This window comes from Aythya ferina (assembly GCF_964211825.1).
Source record: "Aythya ferina genome assembly, chromosome: 3".
Taxonomy (NCBI): Eukaryota; Metazoa; Chordata; class Aves; order Anseriformes; family Anatidae; genus Aythya; species Aythya ferina.
The window spans coordinates 8,799,186-8,826,614 of NC_140298.1; the positions used below are offsets into that span (position 1 = coordinate 8,799,186).

General features: G+C 37.1%; 1 protein-coding gene across 4 annotated transcripts in view; it reads right to left on the reverse strand.

Annotated features, from left to right (window-relative positions):
• SLX4IP (SLX4 interacting protein) overlaps positions 1–27,429 on the reverse strand; it is a 104,304-nt gene that overhangs the window by 55,794 nt on the left and 21,081 nt on the right. For 3 of the 4 annotated variants that reach the window (XR_014690739.1, XR_014690740.1, XM_084512494.1), the window contains exons 4-5: positions 7,762–7,851; positions 4,134–4,257 (exon numbers count right to left, since the gene is read on the reverse strand). Coding sequence is in view for 2 of the 4 variants with exons in the window: in XM_084512494.1 (XP_084368620.1) it covers positions 4,134–4,257; positions 7,762–7,851 (214 nt within the window). In the remaining 2 variants the exon portion in view is untranslated. The remainder of the gene's footprint in view (positions 1–4,133; positions 4,258–7,761; positions 7,852–27,429) is intronic. The other variant, XM_084512495.1, reaches the window with a different exon arrangement.

Here is a 27,429-nt window from a genome sequence, read left to right on the forward strand (position 1 = left end):
GTATAGTGACAGTTAACACTCGTAAGGAAAATGCGAGGTCAGAACAGTTTGGAACCATCATGATTTATTGTATATTTTTGTTAGTTTACAGGAGCCAAAGAAACAGTTTCATGAGCAATAGGACAAATGAAATCCATTTTCTTATGAAATGGAGCCTTATCCATTTTTTAAATATTTAATAAGCTGTGAACTTTGACTCTGGATCTTTGTAAGGCTGAACTATTCATAATAGCACTTTCACTTCTTCCAGTTTGTCATTTCAGTAAGCTTATCGGACGTTAACGGCTGATAAATGTAACGTCTAAGATTCTTACCAGTTTGTAAAGTTCAATCACATTTAGGAGAAGTAATTGGAGGAAAAAGATGGACAGGGGAACAGACAGACAGAAAACACGATCACAATTAGCCCAATTTTCTTATAAAAACACAATAATACAAAAAAATGCAGATAAAATCAATCTGTGATCTCTCTGTGCCATGTGACAGCATGCTGCCTAATTATTTTCACAGCAGAATAGACTACAATAAAAAGATCTGAAATCAGAGCAAAAATGTTCCACAATCAAGCCAAGAAAAACAAGAAGGATGCTAGAGAAGGAATGAGAAAAGATCTGAAAATGACTTGTAGGGTAAACATAGTGAGCCTTCTCCCTGAATAGGGGGAAGGAGGAGGTCTGTACAAGGTATCTCCTTCCTTCCTCCCATTTCTAAGGTAGAGATTTCTACCAGCCATATTTGCTTTACACATCTTCCTCTATATTTACTCTGTGCACATGTAAACTTTGCCTTCTTCCTTAATTTTCACAGTCCTGCCTTTGTCATGCTCCTATATATTTACCATCTCTACTTGGATCTCTTTTTGAGCAGCAATTATTTAATTCTTATTGCTCTTACTCAGAAAGAACTACTTTCTGTGGAACATGAAAAACCAGGCTTTGCTTTTAGGCTGCTTAGGACTACAGCCTTTCTGTATCTAAGTAAGCATCATGACACACTAAGATGCTTGGCACCATCACTAGAAACAACCATGCATTACTGAGCAGCGCAATTGCTGTGAACTGAAAATGTACAGCATACATACACACACATAAACAACAGTTCTAATTTTAAAGCTTATACAATTGTAAAGTGAAGTAGATGCTTTTTTTTCAAAATTCACTAATACAGGGCCTATTGATATTATTATTATTGGTTGACTTATGTTCATCGAAAATAGTGCAAGCAAACCACGTGGTCAATGCACGATTTTGTCCGTGCAGATTGGATGCAGGCAAAGTTAAATCTTCATAAACCTACCTCATCTAAAGTTTCTCTTAAAAAATAAAACAAATCAAAATCAAACACGTTTGGACATCAATTAAACACAGGAAACTGAGAGTTTATACCAAAGCCTATGTCCAAAGACTAAATTAAAGCTTACTTTGGCAAATTGTTCATACTGGCCATTTGGGAGGGGTGGGGAAATTGTTCAGACAGAAGAAAGAATAGGAAGAACTTGCTTGTCTTGGCTACTTTCTCTCATTTTTCCATTCTTTCTTTCTTTCTTCTCCTATGTGTAACACCCACAGATTTCCTAATGGGATGGTATGCGACCCACCACATACTGCTGTGTGGGTGTAACTTAAATGAAAAAGAAATGTAAATTAACAAGTAACACGCACAGATATTTACATTCTGTGCCACCAAACTGAAAGGTGGTATTAAATAATTTTAACATAATAAAATATTAATATTTAAAAGAAATTGTGGTAGCTGAAAAAAATCTCTTCAAAATATTAACGGTAGCCAATTTAACAGTCTGCTCTACAGATCTAGAAAGCAGAACCAGATCTGCTACTTCAAGTAAGGTAGCTTTGTTTCTATTTCTGAGGAAAATCAGAATATAACATGCTTTGATAGTAAGCTTTCAGGCTTAATATTGGTCTAATAATTCTGGTTCTAATAACTTTTGAATACATCCTGCAACGTGGAGAACAAACTACTTAAAATTGATCTGAAACAATGCAAGTTCAAACAAGAGTGGGGTGCTCAGCTGTGATACTTGAAGCAGTAAATAACCAACTAATACACATCTTAGTGCTTGCCACACATCCCCTCTTCCTTGCCACAGCAGTGAATCTCTACACCCAGGCTTGCATGACTTGGAACAAAAGAAAACAATTCAGTTTGAAGAACTAAAACACTTTTTAAAACCTCCAAATACAACAGTAACTGCAAGCTTCAACATTTATTTCACCACCAGCAGCTACAGAACGCATATGTAGTTAGCCACATATCGAGCTTGAACATTTCTTTGTATACTACAAAACACTGTCAAGATGAACACTGGCCAGCTATCTTGCACTTCCTCTGTTTGGGAAAAAAGCAAAAATATATCTTTGTACCCCACCAACAGAAACTGTGAACCTAGAGAGGAAGGTAACAGACCAGAGTTTCTGAAGCCACGTTTGAGTGATGATAACTGACAGAGTTAAACATGGCTCACCTAAAAGGGTCAGACCCTCAGAGGTAGGTCCCTGTTGCTCTGGTGAACACCCACCTACTATTCTGTTATTTCCTTCTCAGGTAAGAATAGACTTGAATGTAACATGAATAAACTTGATTCTTGGACGTGAACAAAGCACACCTTTCTTACAAATTACAGCCCTGAGCAAAGCAGGCTGATGGAAGAGGAAAGAGATTTGGAAATTAAGTTCAACATGAATGTTCGTTATCACAGACTGTTTTCTTTCTTTATTTTTCCTTTTTTTTTTTTTTTTTTTTTTTTTTTTTTAGCGTTAATTAATGATGGCAAGATTAACTGCAGAAAACTCAGGGAACAGTAATTCTGCCTCATCCAAAGTAAATATTCTTTAATCTAAAACTGTCACAGATATTACTGATGACCTTAAGCTCTTCATTTTCAGGAAATAAGGGAAAGAACCAGGCAGAAGATCAGTTCACAACTGTGGGGCAGCATACAAGTATTTTGACTGAAAAGTTCGTGCTATACAAGAAAATACAGAACCTTCAAATCTCAAGAACTCCCTCAAATTAGTGCATATGTCTGCATATATAAAAACAATCAGCCTGTCTGGCAGTTTTATCTTACAAAATCATTGGTTTTGAAAACATATTTTTTACTGAGACAGGAAACTTAAAAAATAAACAATGAAAAATCGCTCAGTAAAAGAAAATACAGAAAAACCTCAAAAAATCTTCTCAGAACTTCCGATCTCACCCTTTGTAATGGCCTGCTTTCACTATAAGAAAATTCTATTTGTTCATTCGGAACTAGAAACACACAGGGACTCTTTACTGTCACAAGTTTATAATATGCTCCAGACTGGTAATAAACAAAAGTCATTATTTCCTAAGAAGTGTTTAAAAAAAGATTGATTTTGAGGTGTAACACTAGATAAGCCTATCATCTGTAAAACCCACCACAATGACAAAAACAGCTAGCAAAATAACATTAAACAAACACTGGCAAGGCATTAGGTCCTCACATAAGAACACAAGTTAGAGTAATTGCTATTTTTAGATGTGAAATGTATGTACTGAAATTGCATATTTTAGTCTCACCACCCTTACACACACACAAATCCAACAACATTCTTGCAGTTGGGTGAATGTTCTTACAACTGTTTTTTTTTTGTTGTTTGTTTGTTTTTTTCCTGCACAGTAATCATTCCCTCCAAAGCATTCCAAGGTCACAGAAATCTGCAGGAACACAGATGAATTGACAAATGCCATTTATCACATCATAGCAACTTTTTATGAACTAATATGTTGCAAGAGGAAAGAGAAGGAAAAATATTATTTCTAAAATAAGAAGTGTTCAAGTAAATGCCCAACTTCACAAAACAGATTTCCATTAGTTTTACAAGACCCAGGATTATACCGTTTATTCTGCTTAATGACAGCCCTTCATACTAATAGTACAAGTGGTATGTTTTTTTTTTAAATGATGTATAGAAAAATTAAAACCTACTGAGTTTTAACATGGTCGAAGTTACTTTACACCCCCCAAAAAAAGATATTTTGGCTTTACTATATTTCCTGATTGCAAGTTTTTCATTAAAAAAAAAAATGAACAACAGTTTCCACCATATTTTACCTTATTTTACTATAAAATATATCACTGATTTTACCTGTAATAAACAAAGGAGCAGATGATGCATGTTCCATTGATTTCCACTGACCACGTTGTTTAGGCGCTTCCAAGTAGTGCTTGACCCTCGAAGCAACAACCTCTTCCAGGAGCATGCAGACCTCCTGAAAGAGTAACCATTTGCCTAGTCACATCTAAGCTTCCACAAATGCCCACAGACACATAACAGAAATCAGTATGAAATCACTCAAACACAAAACCTAAAAACATTATCTGCAGTCAGATACTGAGGTATTAAATAGAGTTGAGAAGCAGATGATTAAGGAAATGCATCGGAATGAAAGAAAAAAAAAAATCAAACAATCTTGCTATATATTCTGAATAATAAGAGAGGAAATACATTTTTATTCAGATAAGAGCACATGATACAATGTCAATTATTTATAGAAAGCTGTTAATGTTCTTACTAGGCAGATTAAATACATTATGACAGTAAAATATTCATATTTGAACAGCAAATTAAATTCACTTGCATGTGAAGTAGGAAAAAATACGTAAGTGTATGATAACATTAGAAATTAAGAAAAATATTAGTAAAAATACTGCCACCAATTGTTAGCATAGACTGTAAAAATCCTTATAAACCACAACAGATATTTCAGTTCAATTCAGTGCAAATTTGGAAGGAAAGACCTAGAGCTAACTTGGTCACAGTAATGTAATTTCTCCAATACATTTTGATTTTTCTCTTCCTAACCACAATCATTCATATCTTTCATGCTTCCTTCAGCAAAGGAAAGCATAAAAACATATACAACTCAGAAAGAAGAAATCTTTCACCCAAGTTATTCTTCACCCAGAAAAACCATAGAAAAAAAAAAACACACCTTGAAATAAAAGCAAAAAATTACTCTCTCAAATACTAGGAAAACAAACAAACAAACAAACAAACAAAAACAGATTTAGACATCCACACAGTTGAGCCTTTTTCTTCAGTGTTCTCATTTTTATTTGTGTGCAACTACGTGCTCAAAGAAATTGTACTTTGTGGCATACAAAGATATTTTACCTCTATATAGTGTTTGGAAAACAGACAAAATTATATTAGTACCATCTAAAATAAAATATGTTGGCTTGAAATTTATTTTTGATTAATCTAGAAAGTATGCAGAGCAACAGCATTTTTAACATACTGCTCTAAATGAAAGCAACATTCATATATTGGTCAACCACAAACAGTATTTTCTCCTTACAGTTTGAAATACTTTTTCCTTTCTGCTTGAAAAATACAATTATAAAATATAGTATCTACTTATTCTTCTGTTTAACTCATTAAAGCGATCTCATTACACATTCCTTAAGCAGGACTATGCATTCAGGTCAGAATGAAAAAGTCTAGAAAGCAGCGGAAATAGTTTGTATTTGGTTCCTTCTGCAACAAAAAGATGAGCATGCGCTTCCTTAATTTACATGAAAAACATTTATTTTAGTTATGCCTCTGGAAATATTACTTAAATGGCTCTCCACAAGGAACTACATTGACTTATATTTTAAAAAGTATAAACAGGAGCAGTTTTCAAGACAACCCTCTCTTGGTTATTTTCCACCGCTAAAAAGAACTCGTGACTTAGACCTTCTGCATGCATATGATATGATCATATATATGATCATAGCAATGATGTGAAAGGAAATCTGTCTAAAAAAAAGAAACATTTCTTGAAGTACAAATCTAAAACTTTGACTGATATTCTACAGGAAAAGAAGGAGGACATAAAGGGCAGGGAAATTAGAAAGGGCAGGAGAACAGAAAGACAGAAAAGCTCTGCAAACACCTCAGATTATCGATTTGCACCCAGCAGTGTTTGCACTTGGCAGTCCCAGAGTGACTCCACAAACACCACGCGTGACAGCAGCGTGCAGGCTGTGGTCTGTGGAACGCCCAGCCAGACAGCGTGCACCGCGTCTTCTTACACCACCCTCGTGCAGTTCCCAGGCTGCTCTACTCAAGTCCTGCTCCAGCAGGAGCTGGCATGAGAGGCCAGCACCGCTTCCTCCCTCCAGCCTGAATCACAGGGCTGGCAGAGGCATGCCCAGCCCTTTTCTGCAGCACCCACGTTACATCCTTCCACCCAGCCCCGTATCCCGTAAAGAGCAGCCATCAAGTCGTGTTTGTGTTACAGGGGGCCTAAGAGGCACAGTTTGCCTCATTTTCCCCACAGTTCATCAGACAGGCGGACAAACCAGGCTGTACTACCATTAGTGGGCTTTGTTGTTTCCAAAGTCTGGAAATTAAAAAACAAAAATAAATGTTGACATGAAAATCTGAAAGCTCTCTCTCAAAAAAAAAAAAAAAAAAAGCCTATATAGACGTAATCTGACCTTTTCCTTCCCAGTCTAACAAACACTCAGTATAAGACTTTCAGTGAGCAAACTGTGAAGCTATTGGAATCACACGTCTTGGTTGCTGAAAATATGCAACCTTCATACTTTGCTCAAAATATGCAGTCGCAGAAATGTAATGAATGCTGCCCTGTCATGCCTCTTTATTAAATCAATCATGACCTAATTTCCTGAAATTCATATCTTTTGTTTTGGCAATCATACAGAATACATTTTGAAAACACATAAAAGTCATAACCAAGATAGTAAAACTGGTTATAAATAGAAGCAGTAATGAGTATTAATGTAGTCAAAAGAAAGAAATATAAAAGATTTCCCCTATTTTCTTCTTTTTCTGGTTATTAAAGCACAAATCAGACAGACCACATACCATTAAGTATTCTGCTTTCACTCCCTCGGGATACTAATTTATTGTTTCTTTTATTTTTATTTGAACACATTACTTTAAGACATACAGGGATGTTCTGTAGTGACAAGTTAATTATGCCATTATTAGGAAAGCTATCTGCTGAAAATTACCGTAACAGAGACTTGCGGGAAAGTCCACAGGCATTTGAAACATGTCTTGCATTCATTTTCAATAGGGAACTTCTCAAGTTCCCACACAGCCTGAAATAGGGGAAAACTCCAGCCAGGAACTCATCACAAGATTCTAACAGAAATCACAGAGTCTGATGAAAGCTACACTCCTAATTTTGCTGGTCACTGATGCTCTGATTTTCCAAGATTTCAGCCGCTTTCGAGATTTTTAAATGATACATTTAAAAATAAAGATTGGCAATCTCTTTTAAGAAGACACAGTGGTTCTACAGCACTTTATCATGCATATTCATTGTATTTTCTTGCACTTGCTCTCTAAATAATAATAAAAAAAAAACTTCTCAAAATGAGGCAAAGCAATTAACAGATATTTCACTAACAAGCCCTGCAGAAACGATACCTGTCAAAATCCATTTTTCATCACTCAGGATAGTTTACAAAAGAGAAATATACCATGAGAGGTATGTTTTTAAAAATGAAGTTATTTAAGACAGAAAAATCAAAACCATATGCGCACACACACACAGAGTTTAAAAATTAAAAGGTAAATAGAAAGTGGTCATTAGTGACCCAAAAAGCACACTTAGGGGTCCCACAGCAACCGTTCACAGTTAGGTATAACTAGCAATATTCTCAACATAACACTGAAAAAGTCTGAACAGTTCTATGTGATCCAAGTTTTTCCCTGCAACCACATGCCTTTGAAGTAGAATTGATATTTATTGTACCTCTTTCTCGTGATCTGAAAACCAGCTGGTGTCTTTACTGGAGCCTTGAGGCAAAATATGAACATCCACCAAAACAGCAAAGTTCCCACACTGGAGGAGAAAAAAAAAAAAAAAAAAGAGAGAGAGAAAAAAAAGGTTCAACTGTAGCTGCTAGGAAGCAAATATCAAGCAGAGAAGGAAGTAAACAATCAGGTAAGCATATGCATCTGATTCAGCAATACAGTAGGCATCATATAAAAGCTCGTGGAAGGTTATAAAGTACAGAATTAAAGATTTACCATCATTGTCTGTGGATTTAATGAGAAATAAGGGTGCCAGACACATCATGGGTAGTTAACTAAAACATTTAAACAATAAGAGCAAGCACAAGCACACTGAACTTTCTTCAACCTATAGGCCACTTCAAAATCTGAGTTCAGGCAAAATTTACCACATGAAAAATAAACAATTTCCTCACCACATCCCCATCATTATATTTTCTGATAATTTAGTACTATATTAGCTATCCTAAAATTAGTAATTCTTTAAAACCTCACCCTCTTTAGAAGTCTTTTCCTCTTTCCAAATTACCTAATAAAAGGAACAGCATGTTTGAAGAATATTCATTGGCATCTGTCATTTAGCCAATACTTTGAATGGTTAAATGATAACAAGACTAACTTGTTAATTACTGTGATATGAAATTGCTAGGATGATGCAGGCTATATCCCAAGTCATGTTAATTATTTCTAAAATTCCTTAATAGGCCTTAATTGAGGACAGCAACATACAAGACTTAATTATTTCCGGTTGTCAGTGTATCGGGTGCAAACACATCTCCTTAGACCTACTGCACCCTCCCAAAAGAATAATGCCTCATTTCACATGCAGAAGTACAGTACGTTGTAAGCCAAAGCATTCCCTTTCTTCTACTGTACTACAGCACCAAATCTCATTCGTCCTTGAAGTAAACAACTTGCAAGGTAAGAGCCAACATCACCATTCTCTTTTGGCTGCTTGTGCCACTGTCGTGCTGCAACAAACTGTCTTTGAGAAGACCGGACATATGTGGTCATGGCAATTGCACATCTGGAATGTCTCATGGAATAGAAACAGCATCCAGATACCAGACAAGTCTCAAATGTGTATGTACAATCCAGAGTGAGACTGGTCTCATTTCAAAGGGAGGTCGCGGCATTCATTCCTGTCCTAAGTCTCTGTATTTGCTCTACACTGCCAAACATCTGCATAGCCCGCGCTAGAACTCCAAGTGCTAACACAACTATTTCTAGAAATAATGTGGTACTTATTCTTACAGGACAGTTGAACATGACCTACAATCCGAAAGGCACATGTACATCTTGGGCTTGTGGTATAGCAAAAGAACAGCCTTTGGGAGTCTCCTTACCTGTGTGGTTAGCACAGACAAAAAGCAACAGGATTGAAGCATGATCCTTACTAATCATGACAGCACAGCCAGTAAATTAGATATTTCTGAGATTACAAATCACTTAGGTAACTAAGTTCACTTAATTATCTATGAACAGAATAATGTAAATAATTATTCAAATATTTTTAAAAATATAATGCTCGATCAATATTGTGTCATAACTAGAATGCGAGAGTTTAGCAAATGAGGCTGGCATTTTGAAATCAGTTCTAAGTTACTTATAGGTATCAGGCACTGAAAGACCAGAATGCTTTGATCTGTTTTATCAAAAGGCTTCTCTTTTCTCCAGAGACCCAAGAATTACCAGATGGCTGCAATAGCAGACCTCTCCCAGCTTTAAATTGATGGCAAAATCTCTCTCAAAAATCTCTGGTGAATCATTAGTTAGCTCCAGCAAACTTTTGAGTTGACTACTGAACATCAAAGTTAACAGCTACTGCATATTATAGGAAGAAAAGGGCAGTACGTTATTCACGGTTTGGCACTTACTACAACAAACAAGTACTTGATACATCAAGAAAAATTCAGTTATCTAATGCTAGATGTTAACTTACATGATTTGGTATTGACTGCAGAAATTTTATTTACCCAATAGATACAGATGCTGACGTATGTAGATGTATACGCATACACATGCCAGCAAAGACATGTTTTCAGTGAGAATGTTTGTCATTTTTCCTTTGAATCGCAACATTTGTTTCATTTGCCAATCTTGAAACTACTTGAAAACAGAAAATAATCATATTTCAAACAATATGCTGAAAGAGTTCCAAGTTATCTTAAAACATTAGAAACTGACCAAACATTTGTAATACTTCAAAGAAAACCAAATATGCAAGAGTAGCATGTAAATTTTGGAATAGATGAGTTTTCTTAATGGAAGACTTCTATCCCTTGGAGTTTTGGAGTACTCTTCTTGTGGACACCATATCTGGAAGTATGTCAACATCAAAAACCCAACTGTTTCCCCACTCAGGTAGAGGAGCTTTAGACACAAGGAATCATAACAGCCCCAGCCAAAAAGGAGTAAGGGGAGTAAGAGTATAAGCACAGATCTTGCTGGGTCTTGTTAACTGCTATTTCTCCTAAGCCCTGAACATGATACAAAGCTCCTACACAGATGCCTTTGCACGCTGACTTTATACAAAGCACTTTGTACCCTACACCTTTGTTTATACTCAACACTTCTCCACATGATACAGCTTTACAGATGATATTTACACTAAGCAGCTCAATACAGTTTTGGCTGCTCCAGCACAAAGGAAGAGTTCCCTGTACAGACTAAATTTCAATACAAAATAACTGGAGAATTGAGGAAATGGGAAGAAAGATGTACAGTGTTTATGTTAATCGATCTGGTGTTCTTATAAAGCTTTCTAAATAATTTTTATTTTTACTCTGAAGACATAATTCCCTGAAAATACTAGCTTTTATTTTGGAGAAAATGCAGCATTTCCAGTCATTGTGGCTGCAAGAAGCAACTCACTACCCTTATGTCATGTAAACTCAAAGGCAAACTAATAATTAAAAAAAAAAAAATGTTTTTATTTCATTTTATTTTCAACGTATCTCAAAATTTGCACTGGAAATGATTTTGAGATGCAGTTCTCAAAACTGAGGCCTGAACACCTGATTTTTTAAGAAACACTTATGTCAAGAATCACTAGAATAACATTTTACTGTAAAATTAAAGACAGAAACACATGTGTCAATTTGATATCCTCTATAATTCTGGAATTCAAGACTCTTCATTTTCACAAGCTGATTTTGCTGATGTTAATGTACTCACCATAACAGTCTAATATCATTCATTGTTATTAAACATAGGGTTTTAAATTGTCTCAGAACGTTGTCAGTGTACCGTTGTACAGCAATGGCATTTAATTTAGAACATATTTTCTGGAATCAAACTGTTTATACAAATACATCAAACACTTCATAGATTCTGCAAATGGAAAAGATAACCAGGCACGTAATGTAAACTGAATGAATACCCATGCAAAGTGGTAACTCTGTCAAGGAAAGCCATCTTCTCATAACCTGTTAAAACCATGGCCTGGGATAATCAGATATTAGATGGATTACAAGTAGATAAACCCAAGCAGATACTCATTGCCACGCTCATCTTCACAGTAAAACTGCTCCATACATCAGGGCTCTTATTTCTTGAAATTGGATTGCTTTTAATAACCTAAAAACAGTCATTATAAACAAAATATTTGGGATGCATGCTGATTTTATGCTCAGCTACATCATTCCAAATGTACTCTACCGTATTAGTCCAGACAGGAACGGAGAGCCAGCCTCCCAAGACACATTAGCATTTCCCATTTCTGTAATTATTTTACAGATGCGGGCCAGAGGTCAGGATTAATTGATGCCTGGTTAAAAAGCAAACATACAGTCTTTGGCTAGCCTTTGGGAGCGAGAGGGAGGGAGCCTGGCTGCAACTGTCACACATGCTTCCCCTTTCCAGGACAGCTGCAAACATAGGTGACACCATCAGCCTAAGGCTAGCAGTTAGCCTGTGCTTTGTGCCTCTGCTTCACATCAGAGTGGTTTTTGTAGTCCCAGAAGCTCAAGGAATTTGTTACATTAATTGGTCTAGAGCAAGACAGTATCATTCCCTATAAGCCTTGCTTTGTTTATAATCAATTTTAATTAAAAGCAATTTTGAAGCGCATTTCTCAGTTCCACTTGTAGAGAAGCATGTCCTACGCAGTAAAACTTCCAATTCTCCAGGCTAAGAATACAGGGAGTCTTCCTCATCTTTTTAACTTCCCAGAAAGTTGAGGTATCTGGATACAGAGATAATTTTATTTCATATTCAGATTATGTCAATAGTTTAAAAAATAATTAGACTAGACCCTGATGACCACCAAAACACATCACAAGGCTGGAAATGGCTACCAAGGACATCACAGACAGAGCATATCAACAGTCTCTAGGTGGCAAAAGCATGGCTAAGAGATACTGTGAAAATAAATGGTAAGAAGCTTGAGATTATAATCTTCTCTTATAATAACCAGAAAAATATTCTTAATGTATTCCATTCTTTCCAAATTCTTTCTAGAATCAAATGTTCCAAGTTCAATTACATCAGTTCTAAAATCTACTGTGTTAAGTATAATTAAGTATTGCACTGGTCTCTGCCAAATATATCACGGCAATATATGGATGCTATTTTCACCTTTTCCATTTTTTCTTAGAAGAAAAAGTTGTTCTCCTCCTTTACTTTTCTGACTCCAAAGGAAGTGACAAGTTTTACTTTTGTTTACACATCACCAAAAATGATTTTCAGTATTTTGACACTTTTTCTCTTCTGGAAGAAGAGCAGCAGACAAAAATCATTTAAGTAAGTGAGAGTACAGCACAGGCGTGTTTTTGTATTTGTCATTATACAAAATTAATTCATCTTTCATTTATAAGTGTATCAATGGGGTACTATGATGCATACCAATATAAAGAGTTTCCCAAAGCATAGGATATACTTTCCAAGCAAATGCCTCAACCTGCACAAACACATGGCTTAGGACAGCTGTGTATGCCATCACTGCTGCTTACACCTGTATGGGAACAGAGGAGATCTGGGGACACCTGACATCAGAAATTGCAAGGCCATTCTTTGGAATGATTGAGATTTAATAAATGAAACCATTAAGTAAATATTCATCTGCTTTTGATCTTTTCTCTTTTCTAAATAATGATCTATTGGTTCTGGAAATTTTGCAAAGCTTGTGAGGTTGTTTTTTGGTTGTTTTTAGGAAATACTTCATGCTTCTGAGAAGAGTTCTGACCCAAAATGTGCTCAAAGCCGCTCTATTCGCTATATTCTAGGGGGATCCACAGCTGCTTGTACTACTTGCAGAACTGGATTACAGGATCCTGAAACACAAAAAGGGGAAGAGATGGAAGATCTGCACAACTAAAAGAGCAACTAGAAACCTGTGCCCACAGAGTGTGCTCTGCTGTGAATCAGAAAACTTTATGGCACTTGGGCTGTGTGCTAACTGCAGTCTCCTGACTGTCCAGCAAACAACCAGACTGCTCTTTGGAAATCTCAAATGGGACCCTATTTACGAGAGTTTTAAAAAGTTTTGACAAAGATTGATTAAAGATGGATTCTGGTGACCAGCTAACACATACATCTCCTTCATCCCTTGCTTTCAAAATCTGTGGGATCACTCTGCACCAAAAAGCGAAAAAACAAATCAACAGCAATGACTGTGCATTTCAGTGCATTCTTCTATTGAAGATCTATCCTCAAAGATTCAATCTGCTGGTGTTTTAGTGAAGGAAAAACAAGCACCTGAAAATTCAATCAATGAGCTATAATAGCAGTACTGAGACCACGTGTAGGGGTTCCCATGCCACCATGGAGGTGTAAGCAGAGAACAAGCCTTTAAATCAAGGTTTTGGGAGCAGTGGCCTGCTAGAAAAGCATAAAGAAATCTAAGTAGTTTCAAATCTGATGGAGCTGTGTATTATAATAGAGTTGTATATTTTAATGGTGATTCTCAAATTAAGGACTAACATGCTGTTGTTAAAGCACATAATTATGAGAGATCAACCCAAATCAGAAGAGTAAATTAGCACAACTCCTTCAAGAACACCCTAAGTATTTGCCATGGTAAAACAACAGCATTTGCACACACACACACATATATATATATATATATATATATATATAAAAGCAATGCAAAAACATTTCAGTGCAAACAGAGCCCTTCAGTTCATTATCCGAAGTCAGGCTAAGCAGTCATTACTTAATCTAAACATCTGAACTGGTCTTGGAGAACTGCTCTATCAGGTACAACGTTGAAAAAGAGGCCTAAATTGCATGAGAGAATTAAGGTTAATTTAGGTTGTCAATCTATGCTGGTCTGGTCCCGATTCTGTAGGAGGTTTTGTAGCCCACATATTGAAAAGAGTCATGTAGCTGGAGCTCAAACAATTGCAAAAAGTGAGTTTTTCCTCAGGGCAAAGTCTCCAAGTAACAGCGCAATCTCAACATTGTTTTGAAAGAATATATACCATGTCCCTGCCTGTGGCAGAACTGATCCAGAAAAACAGAAATAGCAGCATAGTATTTGTTCAAGATAATAGAAAGATAATTTGAGATTCCAACAAGCTGCTTTCACCCTTTTGTCGTGAAATAGCATTATAAATAGTCCGGCATCTTTAGAATCATAGCTAGCAGGCCACGACGAAGTACTCATCTCTGCAGCAACCTGCATTTCTGACACTGCTTTACTGGGAGGGGGGCATGGGACCCCTTGGTAACTGGATAGCTGAACAAGTTCACAGTTAATCTACGTGAAATTATTTTTTATCTGTAAATATTAAGGACGTTGTTTAGGGCTTGGACAAATCAATAGGGTGACATAGGATAGCACATTACTGTGTATCAGTTGATCTTTGGTAAGCAGGTGCAGATAAGGTGAGAGCTACCTTGCTAGCTCTCACCCTAAGGTATTATTGACGATACAACTTTGGTGTTATGAAAGCAACTAACGATGAGAATGGCTGTGTCACTGCAGTACTGAACTAGAATTTGGCACATCCTTTGTGGTTCTACAAAGTCAATGCCGGGATTTAGGTTATTACTCAGGAAAAGATAAAGGATCTAGCAAGTACCCTATACGAAGAGCTCTGCATAGCTGAATTCATTCATTTTGTATTGATGATCAGATAAAAGAGTAGAAGGTATCATCATATTAAGCATTGACGTAACACAACGACCATTGTTTCCTCTGATTTCAGCACTGTAGATCATAGATACATGTAGTTCATTACCAACTTCTACCACACTTCAACATAGTAACTAAATTGAATTTCAAATTAGCTATTTCTAACCAACACAGGTCTAGTGATTGGTTAAAATAACTAGAATGATTGGAGTTTCACAACATATTAAAGGGTTTGCTTATTAGAGGCTTGCTAAGAAACAGGAGGGTGACTAACCTAGAAATTGTGAACGGTAAAGTGACCGTATAATTTTCTAGAGAAATTACAGCCAGCAATTAAAAATAGCTAAGTGCCTGTTTCAGACATTTAACTTGTTAAATATTTTTCACAGCTTTTCTAAATATACACTTTACGTGCTGTATTTTAATAATAACAAGCCAAGCTTTGAAGTATAACAAAAGATTTTCACATATGTATTGGCAAGCTACTGATGCATTTGTTAAGTATATGCCATGCAGGATGGCTAAGGAGCTTAGTAATTTGCCAGCTGATTTCAAGTTTCTGCATATTCTAGTCATGACAAGAAAATTAAGTACAATAAAAATTAAAGTAAAAAGACACCATCTCAAATATCTTTTGATGTAAACTGTGCGAGATCAATCCAGACACTGGGTACCATGTAAAACACTACTTACATAATTCTTGTAAAGTGAACAGGAGATAAAAGAGCAAAAGTACAGTGTTTGTTTGGGAAGGTAGCACACACGTTACTAAGATGAAGGGAGCAGCAGCTCCCAAGCACATGATGCATCCCGTAAGATATTTCTCGAGCACATTGTACAACAGCTGCAGGGATGGGCTGACTTCCTTCTCATAAAAACAGAACAGGGAAGCGAGGGCAGGACCCAAGCAGGAAATCATTCCACGTTCCCTAACTTTGCAACTATTTCACAAAGCCTCTGATTCCTTTTTATACTAAGAGACAAGGTCTCACCTGCACTAAAATTTACTTCCTTCCCTCCCTCTTATGAAGATGTTACCTACCGCAGCAGGCAACTACTTGAGGGGGAAGCAGGAGGCAACAGAAAACCAAACATCTGCAGTCCATGTTTCAATATAAAATATTTGCAGATGTTAAATCCTGATGCCAAAATAACTTACCAGATTAAAGATACATTGATTACACATGCTCAGGCTTTAAGACAAATACATAAAGCCAAAGTATTTTTTATTTGCAAAAAGGACTAGCAAGCCAAATTAAAAGGATTTCTTCATGTTGTTAAATTTGCTTAAGTAGTTGAAATGTTACATTTTCCAAGTGCATAAAAAACTTTTTTTTTTTTTTTTTTTTTTTTTTTTTTACTGCATTTTAAAATAATTTGTCTTTCAAATAAAACTAAGCCAGGAAAGTTTCAGAACTGCATGAAAGCTTTTCCAGAAATAACATAACAAATAAGAAGTGGTTCACTTCTGAAAATGGCACATTACAAAAGACACCTCCTTTGGACAAAACCCTTAAATCAAGTGGTAACATATTTAGTCACCATGAAATATAGGAAAGGTCAACAAAATAATCAACACTATCTGCAAACATACAGTAAACAAGGGACACTACCTCTTACCCTGAAAAAGCAGAATCAAATGGATGGAGGATACACAGTATCTCCAAATGGAAACAGATCAGCAAAAACTGCAAGAAATTACCAGCTATGAAGCAAAGGAATATGTATTTTTCTTTCCTGAGTGTTCCAGTAAAAAAGGCTTTCATCTGCCACTGAATAGACCATATAATAAATAGACTTTATGCATAAATAAAAACAAAAATGACGAAAAAAGATAAGTAGCAATGCCTGGTTTATAAAAACATCTAAAATGTTACCATAATTGAACACTGAGGAGTTACTGATGAGTAAGAATGAGTGGTAGAAGGTCCCTAGACTCCTGGCAGACATGCTGTCACCAGACAGGCTGCTCATTTCCCAATTTGTCCCCTCCTTGCCCATGCTTCTTGCACCTTGCTTCTGCCCTAAGTTACTATTTCGGGACAGAATGGGCACAGCTAACACCCCTAACTAAACTGCTTCTGATACAACACCTGTTTTAAAGGGTTAAGTTAAATCAGAACCTTTTGATAGAAACAAATAGGGAATGTCTATTCACACATCGATCCTAGCACACCCAAGTGTCAACCTCGGGTAGGAGAGCAGAGCAATGAAAAGCAGGTGGCAGGTGACTGTGTCTTAGCTTAAATCAGATGCAGCTGACAAAGTACGTCTGTGCTCTGCCATTAGGCCTTCAGGAGGGGCTCAGTAACATCACCTGAAGGCAGGTGTGCACTGCATTAGTGATACACATATATTCATGGGTATTTACATGCACCTAACAGGCACATCAAGAATTTGAAACAACAACAACAAAGACTCCTGAAAATTATCTTTCTACAACTCAGTTTCTCCGGCTGGGGCTGGGAGGAGTGCCTACCACTTTCTGAAAAGTCTGTAAAAACTCGTTAATCTACTTGAGTCTCCTCCACTAGGGGAAAGATTATCTAAACTCTATGTGAATGTTTTTAATAAGAAAACAAACATTGAATAAACACAGAAATACGGAAACTCAGTACTTTCCAGAAGTATAGCATAATCTATAACTGTTTTTGTCAGTTTCTATAATTCTTTTTTACACTAAACGCATTGATAGGTATTTCATTCACATGTGGTCAATTAGGTAATGAACACACAAGAGAAAACACTGATTTTAATACAATGTACAGAGAATCTGGGTAACACATTGCTCATTTTCACCTATTATGAAGTATAATAGAAACAACATGCTCACAGGATTTTAGACAAGTCTTTTTTTTTTTTTTTGGGGGGGGGGGGAGAGACTGATTTAGTCTCAAAACTTCTCTATTTTGTTGAGCTTAAAAAATATGTAGCTTCAAAAAAGAAAAAGGACATAACTTAGTAATATTAAAAATGCTATCAGTACCTAGGATATCAACCAGTATCTGGAAATGCATTTTTTTAAAAGGATATTTAGAAATGCATTTTTAAAAAGTTGAAGTTTTAAATTTCAAAGCATTTTTTTTTCCAAATGTCCCATGGATTATGTTACTAATTGGAAATATGTGGGAAATATTTCCCACAATTCTGTTTATAAAAGTCAAGTTCCAGTGTTAATTAGCAGCAATCCTAACACAGAAGGAAAACATTAAAATCACTTAAAATGATAAATAGTGTTGATTTTATGTAACAAAACGTAGATTTTAAATATATAAAAAGTTATACTGGGTCAATCCAGAGGTCCACAGTGAACCATATCCTGTGTTTGACAGTGGCTAGCATATGTCTACAGATATAAAAGAAATAAGCAAATAATAACACTTTCCTCAGTAGATGTATTAGATGCTCAGTAACATGAGGTTGCAGGGTTCTTCAGCCTGTATTTGTATTTAGAAGTCCTCAGTGATTGTTTTCTCCCAGAATTTATCAAACTAGTTTGTAAAACTCAATTTTTTGCATCCACAACATTCTTGGGCACATAGTCCCACAAACCAATCTCACATGCATGAGGAACCATATCTCCTAGCTCATTTCAAAATTACCATGGTTTCATTTAACGCCCTCAGTTGTTAAATTAGAACACAACGCCATGCATGGTGCCATCATAACTTAACAGACCACTATTATTCTCACCTCCAGCTGTCTCTCTTCCAGGCTGAAGTGTAATAAATTGTTCCTTATATTGAAGAAGTTCCACACCTCTTAGGAATTCTTAGTTTCACTAAGGAGAGCTATAAACATACACAGTGTATAAGTAGACATGCCCTCAGTTTGCACCACAGCTTGGCGATGGTATAACTTACATTTCCTTCATTCTGTTCCTAATAATTCCAAAAACTTACTTTGTGTTTTAAAACACTGCAGTGAATTAAGCTGATGATTAAGTCACTCCCGTGTGGTGATAAGTTGTTCAGGACCCAGCATCCATCTGCAAAATTGTTCTCCCTCACCCCAAGACATCACCTTTACTTATTCATCTGTCATTTTATAGTACAGCCACTAAATACTGAGATTTTTTTTCCAAACACTTCATTGCAAGTCTTTGCTATTCAGCTCCCTTTTCAGATGATCTACAAACAGCATCTGCCCCAGAGTTCCCTGTTCGGCTCCTTCTCCCTTTATCTGCTAGCCAGGTAATCTATTTAAGGATTAATAGCTCACTTCTTTTTTAGCTCACTTATAGCAACTTCAGTGAAGCACCTTGCCAACCATATTCAGGGAAAATAAGTGGGTTACAGCAACCAGATTTCCCTGTTCATTACATTCACTGGATCCTGTAAAGAAGCCAGTAGGCTGTGATGCATGACTTTGCTCTACGAACTGTGTTTCAATTTTTTTTCCCCAATGTACTACACAAAAATACATATTCATTAATTCTACCTTAATGGGGCTTATGCTAATCTGTGTACTATAAGGGTTAGTCATTGATCTAAGAGATTTACTAGTCCTATCATATGAGGCATTGCTTAAAACATGGAACTGAGGAAGTTCAGAAAGAATGAGATCTGCTAAACTACATTAAAACCCATGGATTCTTTTACAGCTGAATTTTCAAAGTAAATGTCTCTGCTTCAAAAATTTCAGCTTTTAATGACATCTTAGTAAATAGCAAAACTCTACAAATGTCTTAGTACTCTCTCCTGCTGTGCACATAGCACTGGCTGAGCATGATTCCCTCTCTCTTTCTCCTCTCTCATACTGATTCTGCTTCACTCAGCTCCCAGATTCCCCCTACAGTTAAACCGAACAACTGGAAAAAAAAAATCTCCTGTCTCTAAGACAATATTCTCACATAAAATGGTCTCTTTTTTATTTTAATCATGTTCTAGCTAAAGATACTTATTTCTACATATAACAGATTATTTTGCGCTTTGCTCTATTATTAAGCACATTATAAAGAAGTGCCATAGGTCTTCTAACACTTCACGGTATTTTCCATTACTTTAAATTCTTCATTTAAGACTTTCTTCATGCCTACCAAGGTCACAACACCTCCCTCCTTAATGCATCTTCTAAATGGGTGGAGGCTATAGAAAAACTTACAGAAGAAGGCAGCTCAGTAAATTAAGATATGCTAATAAAGAGCACCTAAGATGTCAACTGAGCTAAATCTTGGTTAACTGCCATGGCTATGTCAATCCAGCAACTTATTAAAACTGTAAAATAAAACTGACTGACTTATATCCTCAGTGCAACTAATTGTCCATAACGTGCACCTATCTGCTTAGCTCTGTAAGGGTAAAAGAAACATGATTTACAAGCAACAAGCATTGCTACCTGCTGCATTGCAATTTAATGCCCACAAACAGTAAAAACAAGATAGCTACCACTGCCAGCTGCTTCATATCCTGCAAGAGGCATTGTTTTCATCAGTTCCAATTTTGCCCCTCTGAAAAACATTCTCAAAACTTAAAGATCTTAAAAATCAAGAGCAACATAGCATTCTGCTTTAATAAGAACAGTGCATGTTTCTTTAAACAATGATCAGTTGCCAGAGAAGTGAAAACCAGGGCCAGCCTACATTACATGCCAAGAAAGACAACTGTTTCTTAACTTGCAAGTCCTTTTAATTTATTACCATATCAAGGATGTATAACTCAGATTTGTAATCAACAACAACAAAAAATATTTTTGTGCCATCAGTGTAAGAAAAGACTTTTTTTCCCCTGCTCACTGAAGCACAGTTCTGGTCTATATCATTCTCAGTTCCCAAGCTTCTTTCCGCCTCTCCTTATCTCTGTCTTCATTTTCCCACTGTCAAAGCCTGTTTTTCCAGGAAGGAAAGTTATGGTAAAGATGAGGAATATTGTTCAGCACCTCTTTGCCCTTTGGCACTGCTATCAAACGCTGGGATTTTATCTACCACATTAGCAGAGATCTTACAAAAAACACATTCCTTTTTGTATAATGTACACGGTGGTCACTCAAACAATAACCAATAACAGATGTCTGAAGTGAGGAGAATGGACTATTTAGCTAGAACTTTATAAATTCTAATGATACTTTCCCAGATTTGAAACCTTGACACTTAATTTATAACTATCAGCATGGCCACATACTTTTCTTTGTCGGTTTACTTCTAGTTCCAACCTTGGTAAGTATACTTTGTACATCAAGTTTTAAGTTTCACTATGACCTTGCAGATAAACTCACCCTCAACTTACATTCATTTAATAGCGTAAAGATAGTGGCCAGAAATGAAAATACCTTTGCAAAGAATCCAATACCCAAGCAAGGAATTCTGATGGGGGCTATGAACTTAAACGCTTACATGAAATTACTGGTCACATTCAGTACGCTGCTTTGACCATTTGGGAAAGTTTTTCTTTCAGAGGAAGCACAAAAGTATATAAGAAATGTAACCTGTCAGATTTTTTTTCCACTGAAGCTTTAACATTGCAAGACTTTTTTTTTTTTTTTTTTTTTAATTTTTATTATTTTGCAGGGATTTTTAAAAAGCACTTAAACTCAGTATGCATGGGAAATGAAGGATATTTCAAGCAGCTATTCTTTACAGTTTAGTATTACAAGAAAGCTTTGGAGGTTTTAGAATAAAATCTGCCAAGAATCTACATACATTAACCATATCTGCCAATAGCACTTTTACTCCTACATAAAGAGCAGGACCACAGATCAATATGGCATAAACTGAAGCTGTGATTTTTGTTTAGTTGTTTTTTTAAAGACTACAGTTTTTACAGCAGTGTGTTATATTTAATCAACTTGTTTTCACAATTACTTTTAACAGTTTCCTATATGTAACTTTTTTTTTAATGACTGTCATGCAAAATTGATCTCAGCTACAGAAGCAAATCATACCAACAATAGTACCAGCAATTAAAATGAATAGGCTTTAAAAACAAAACAAGACAGCATCAAATTCTACCATCATAACATTTATGCATAGGTGTAAAAAAGGCTTCCAGAAACTTAGAGATGATTTGCTGTACTCGAGAACAAAATCCATCCTTTAGGATCTTAAACTTGTTGATCTGTAAAAACAAGTAGATCTTTTACAGGTTTCACATTTCTGAATAAGATGAACAAAAGTCTCAAAAAAAAAAAAAAAATAAGCAGCTCCTACATTTGAACAGTTTGCAATCAGCTTCAATGGAATAAATCCATTTGTGTTTTCCTCAAGACATTCAGCCATGAATTTCAGGGTCATTTTGGGGGGAACACACTTCCCCTTTGGAAGAAAAGCAGTGCAACAGTAGCTTCCTTTGTAAAGGTTTTGCCCTCTGTGGGCAGAGATAAAGAGATCCATGAAACAGTCTTCCAACAGATAGATCATGTTACAGGTCTGAAAGTTTCTTTTCTTCCTTAACAATATTCACCTGCATCCATCTTATTAGAAACCCATAAAGTTCAAAAATACAGGTTGGCAAGATGGAAAGTCCTTTTAATATACTGCAAAATATTTCTGATAGAGCTTAGATGATGCCTCAGCAGTCAGAAATATACTGAAATACATGAAGATTGATGCAATTAATATAATAACACCTTCAGTGTTAAAAGAGCTATAGCCATTGCACAATTCCAAGAGTGAAAAATCACAGGACGAAAAGGCAAAGATGAACCTTTGCACTTGGTCCAGATATCACCTATGGAAAATAACAGTGGGTAATACCATGACAACTAAGGGTCTTCGACAATATCTGCAAAGCTAGACTGTTACAGCTGAGTTTTCAGTTCCTATACGTCTGCATCTATTTAAGAAGCCAACAAAGGAAAGAGGACACTTTTGCAAAGTAAAAAAAACCCACTATATATATATATATATGTATATATACACACACACGCGCGCGTTTGTGTGTTTTTCCTTATATTTCAACAGAAAAAAAACAAACACATTTAAAGGAAGTTACTATTTAGAAAGCAATAGCTTTTTTTTTTTTTTTTTTTTTTTTTTTTAATTAAAAAGGGGATAGTGTGCTAGCCTGTCTTTGTTAAAAGGAATGAAAAAACAGATGACAGCTCAGGATAGATTACAGTTCCTGGATGTCAGGATCATGGAGAACAACAGAGACAGGAACAAATGAACATACTGTCCATTTTATCTGTGTCACATTAGTAAGAAGAAGAAAAAAATACCACTTTAACGTGTCTGAAATATACCCATGTATGTATATATATTTTTGCTTGAATTTATTAACAAATTCAGAGTTTTAAGAAAAACACAGAAGGACAAATATCTGTAGAAGACACAGCAAAAAAAAATGTGTGTTACTAATCAACTAATAAGGCCTACTATGTTGCTAAGGGACATAGTTAATTTAAGAGGACATATTCCCTTACTTGTCAGACACAAAGATTGGATTTATGTGATCTACTGCAAAGTAATTAACATCAAAGAGAACACTAGAGACCAGGGTGTGGAAACATTTACATTCATTAATATTAACGATTACCACATGATAAAAGTGCTATATGCTCCAAATCTTGCAGGCTTTAAAGTTTTTCAATACAGCCTTCAACCTTCCTTCATTATGCTGAAGATGTTTGGAAGTAATAGATCTAAAAAATTAATAGGTAACAGTCATCCTGAGCTTAGCAAGTTACATCTTCTTGAACCCATACACTAATGATGAATGGCTGAATATGTATGACTAGCAAAAAAAAAATAGTCATTGGTAGTATTTGGTAAATAGCTTCTCATAAAACAATTTCATAAAAAATGCTTCAGAAAAATTAAATGAAAAACGATAACCTTCAAATATCCCTGCAATTTCATCAGCTGAGCATCTTTTGAAACATTTGGACAAACACACAAGTATTTAAAAGACATCAAGGGAGGTGTACACACTTTTAGATAAAATATTAGGCCTGATATAAATGTAGATGAGATTTTTTTTTAAATCTATTCTTACAGACTTCCTGTGTTATAAGAGGCTTTGACTTTTTTTTTTTTTTTTTTTTGCGGGGCTGAGGGGTGGGGATTTATTTCATCCTCCATTAACTGATTAAGAATAGCAATAGCTAGGAGATGACATTCGAGAACAGGCCTGACCTTTCTAATAAAGTCTTGGAAAATGGACTCCTAGGACAATTTACCTATATTCTAGTTAAGTACACCTTTAAAGACTTACTCCTCTAAGAACACCACCGTGAAGTGAACTTTACCTTTTGCAGCTCAAACTGCCTTCCACAGATATTATTCATCTCTTTGTAAGAAAAATGCTTACAGAGAGTCAGTGATATATTTAAAACACAATCACAATATGCTACAGAGAAACAACCAAAAAGACCAATAACTGCAGGTAAATGAGTTACATTTAACAGTTTCTCTCTACAACCTTGGTAAGGACAGGCAGAAAACTGATTAAGTAAAACCTACCATATGGTGACATGTTGACTCCCACAGGGAAATTAGCAGAATGGAAGCACCACAGAAGTCTCTGCCAACTGAACCAATTGTTGTCGACGGGAGGAAGACACAGACGCTCAATATGAGTGAACAATGAACTTCAACTTTAATGGATAGCTCAGTCGCCTTTTATCTAGTTCGAACATAATCAACTCATACATATTGCAAAAACTAAGCTCAGGATTGGCTAACATTTCCCGCTCTTTTCAGGTAGTTCCTCCTTCTTTTAGCCACCATCCCGCCTTAGGGACTTTCCCAATCGCTCAAGGGCATCGTGTCCTTGAGCCTGATTGGCTCTCAGCCAGCTGCGTACGTGCCAGACTCATGTGAGTTGAGTACGGTACTTTACTAGCCCATTGCCTCTTAACTGCCCAACATCAACATGTCCTATTTCACTTAACCATTCCTCCACAATTCCCCCGTTTTTATTTTGCGCTACAAATACCTTCTCTGTGAGTTGCTCTAGTTTCTTAGTTAGGCAGTTAAGGATTATACGTGCAGCAACTATAATCGATATAATTATAAGTAGAAAGCGAAGTCCCTCTTTAACTAAGAAAACCCATCCACCCATGTTCCCAAAAACAGATTTAAGCCAACCTTCAAACCAACTATCTTGTACTACAATTTTTTGTGTATGATCCCTTAACCGTTTCAACTGGTCGTGAATTGACTAACCATGGTCAGAAAGATAAAAGCAACACATTCCTTCTACATCTTCACACCCATGTCCCTGAGCCAGCAACAAGAAATCAATAGCGGCCCTATTTTGCAATACAGCATGTCTTAGACTCTCCATATCTTGTGACATTTCAGAAAGAACTTGTGTTGTTACATTTGATTGTTTAACAGCCCTACAAGCAAGCTTATTAATGTTAGTCAAAGCGTGTGCAGTTCCCACACCAGGCACCAAAGAAACAAAGAATCTTTCTGCTGGACCCCACAATTCTACATCATCATTACAGTCAGAACCCAGAGTTTTTAGTTCTCGTTTAATTCTTCTGCTCCTTGTCGAGTTCTGCCACGAGTGTAAATCTGGAGCGAAAAGTGTGAGTCGCCCTAGGTAACACGGTCCTCCAAAAGCATTGGCTGGTACTCCTTGCCATGCACGGTCTCCACAGATCAAAAACATGCCAGAGAGAAGCAGCACAGCCGCCGCTGCTTCCATGGTTACGTCAGACAGGCTGCAGGGTCCTGATGTCCGTCCCTCTGCTCTGTGCCGACTCGCCACACGGTGAACTCCAAGCGCAGCGCTGCTCGTGGCGGTGACTGAGGGGGGTGGGGAGGCTCCCATTGCCCCGTAGCCCCGAGGCAGCGTTATCATTCTTTCTGAAGGCGGCAGTGGGCAATGCCCAGCTCCAGCACTTCCCGGCAATCCCAGTCGCTCTGTAGCGGCAGCAGCGACTCCCTGCTCAGCCTGATGTGTAGCTAAAGCGTTAGTGACTGTTCTCCAAGGCTTCAATAAATTTTTTAGCAGACTTAATATCATTAATAACATCAAACAATTTGTCCCCAAATTTACGCCACTCTGCTTCTTCAAAAAACTGTATCAGGATTTGTAAAACAACCCTGCGCTACTGCACATGCTAACAACCCTGGTAATTCTTTTTTTTACAATCTATATCTAAAATGCTCCGCTTTTCTAAAAAGCATCTGAGCAAATTATACGCCGCTTGTCTTTCATACCTTTATATATACAGTTGCAGCCTTTGCAAAGACCTCGGCGGCGCTTTTCCGGTGGGACCCTTTATAGGCTCATCCCGAGTGCGGGGACTCCCTTCCACCTTCCGAGCTGCGGGTGCGGGGACTCCAAGTTTTCGTCCCTTTCACCTTTCAGACCTCGGCGACGCGTGACCGGCGGGATCCTCTCCCGGGTGCGGGGACTCCACGTCCCTTTCACCTTCCCGACGCGTGTGCGGGGATTCTTGTCCCTTCCACCTCCTGGGCTGCGTTGCAGGACCGGATCCTCCCTTATTCCGTCGAACACGTGGCCCAGGATCACTGCCAGCAGTGTCCAAATCCCGTTCAGACCGGTCCCTGTTCGGGCGCCAATTTGTTGTCGACGGGAGGAAGACACAGACGCTCAATATGAGTGAACAATGAACTTCAACTTTAATGGATAGCTCAGTCGCCTTTTATCTAGTTCGAACATAATCAACTCATACATATTGCAAAAACTAAGCTCAGCATTGGCTAACATTTCCCGCTCTTTTCAGGTAGTTCCTCCTTCTTTTAGCCACCATCCCGCCTTAGGGACTTTCCCAATCGCTCAAGGGCATCGTGTCCTTGAGCCTGATTGGCTCTCAGCCAGCTGCGTACGTGCCAGACTCATGTGAGTTGAGTACGGTACTTTACTAGCCCATTGCCTCTTAACTGCCCAACATCAACATGTCCTATTTCACTTAACCATTCCTCCACAACCAATACAATTAACCTACCTTAAAACATTATCCTTACTTTAGATTAGTACTAGAGAAGGATAAAACATATTTTGACTGACTCCAGGGACCTCAAGTTTTCCTTCTATAGTGCAAAGTAGAGCACATACTACATGTATAAAGCAGATGACTTCCACCATCATCTCCCAAAAGTGACGCTTTCTAACATCTAGACTTTCCTAATCTCATCCCTATTCCCAGTTGGCAAATGCAATCTTGTGCCCCCGTTCACCCCCCATCCCCCAAAAATCCCGTCACTCAAGACTTTCCATCAGTTTGGATCTCCCTTATTACTCCTAATCCTTAGCTCATGATCAAACTACTATACTCATTCCTGTTTTACTCCCCCTCCTCCATACTTTGGAAAAATAAAGGGCGATCAGGAGATCAGTTACTCTGCCATTACACCTTTTATTATTCAGCTTTCAGTTTGACTCTACCTACACATTTCTGCTCCACTGATCATGTACATCATTCTCCTGCTTGCTCCTGCTCCCTTAAATAAGCCACCCCGCCATGTAGAATCACAGAACCATGTAGGTTGGAAAAGACCTTCAAGACTGTCAAGTCCAACCATCAACATGACCTAGCAAGTCTCACCACTAAGCCACATCCCTTAGTGCCCTAGAGTTTCTCTGCTTTCAAATCAGATTCCATCTTTACTCAGGATTGTCTGCAGTCATACAG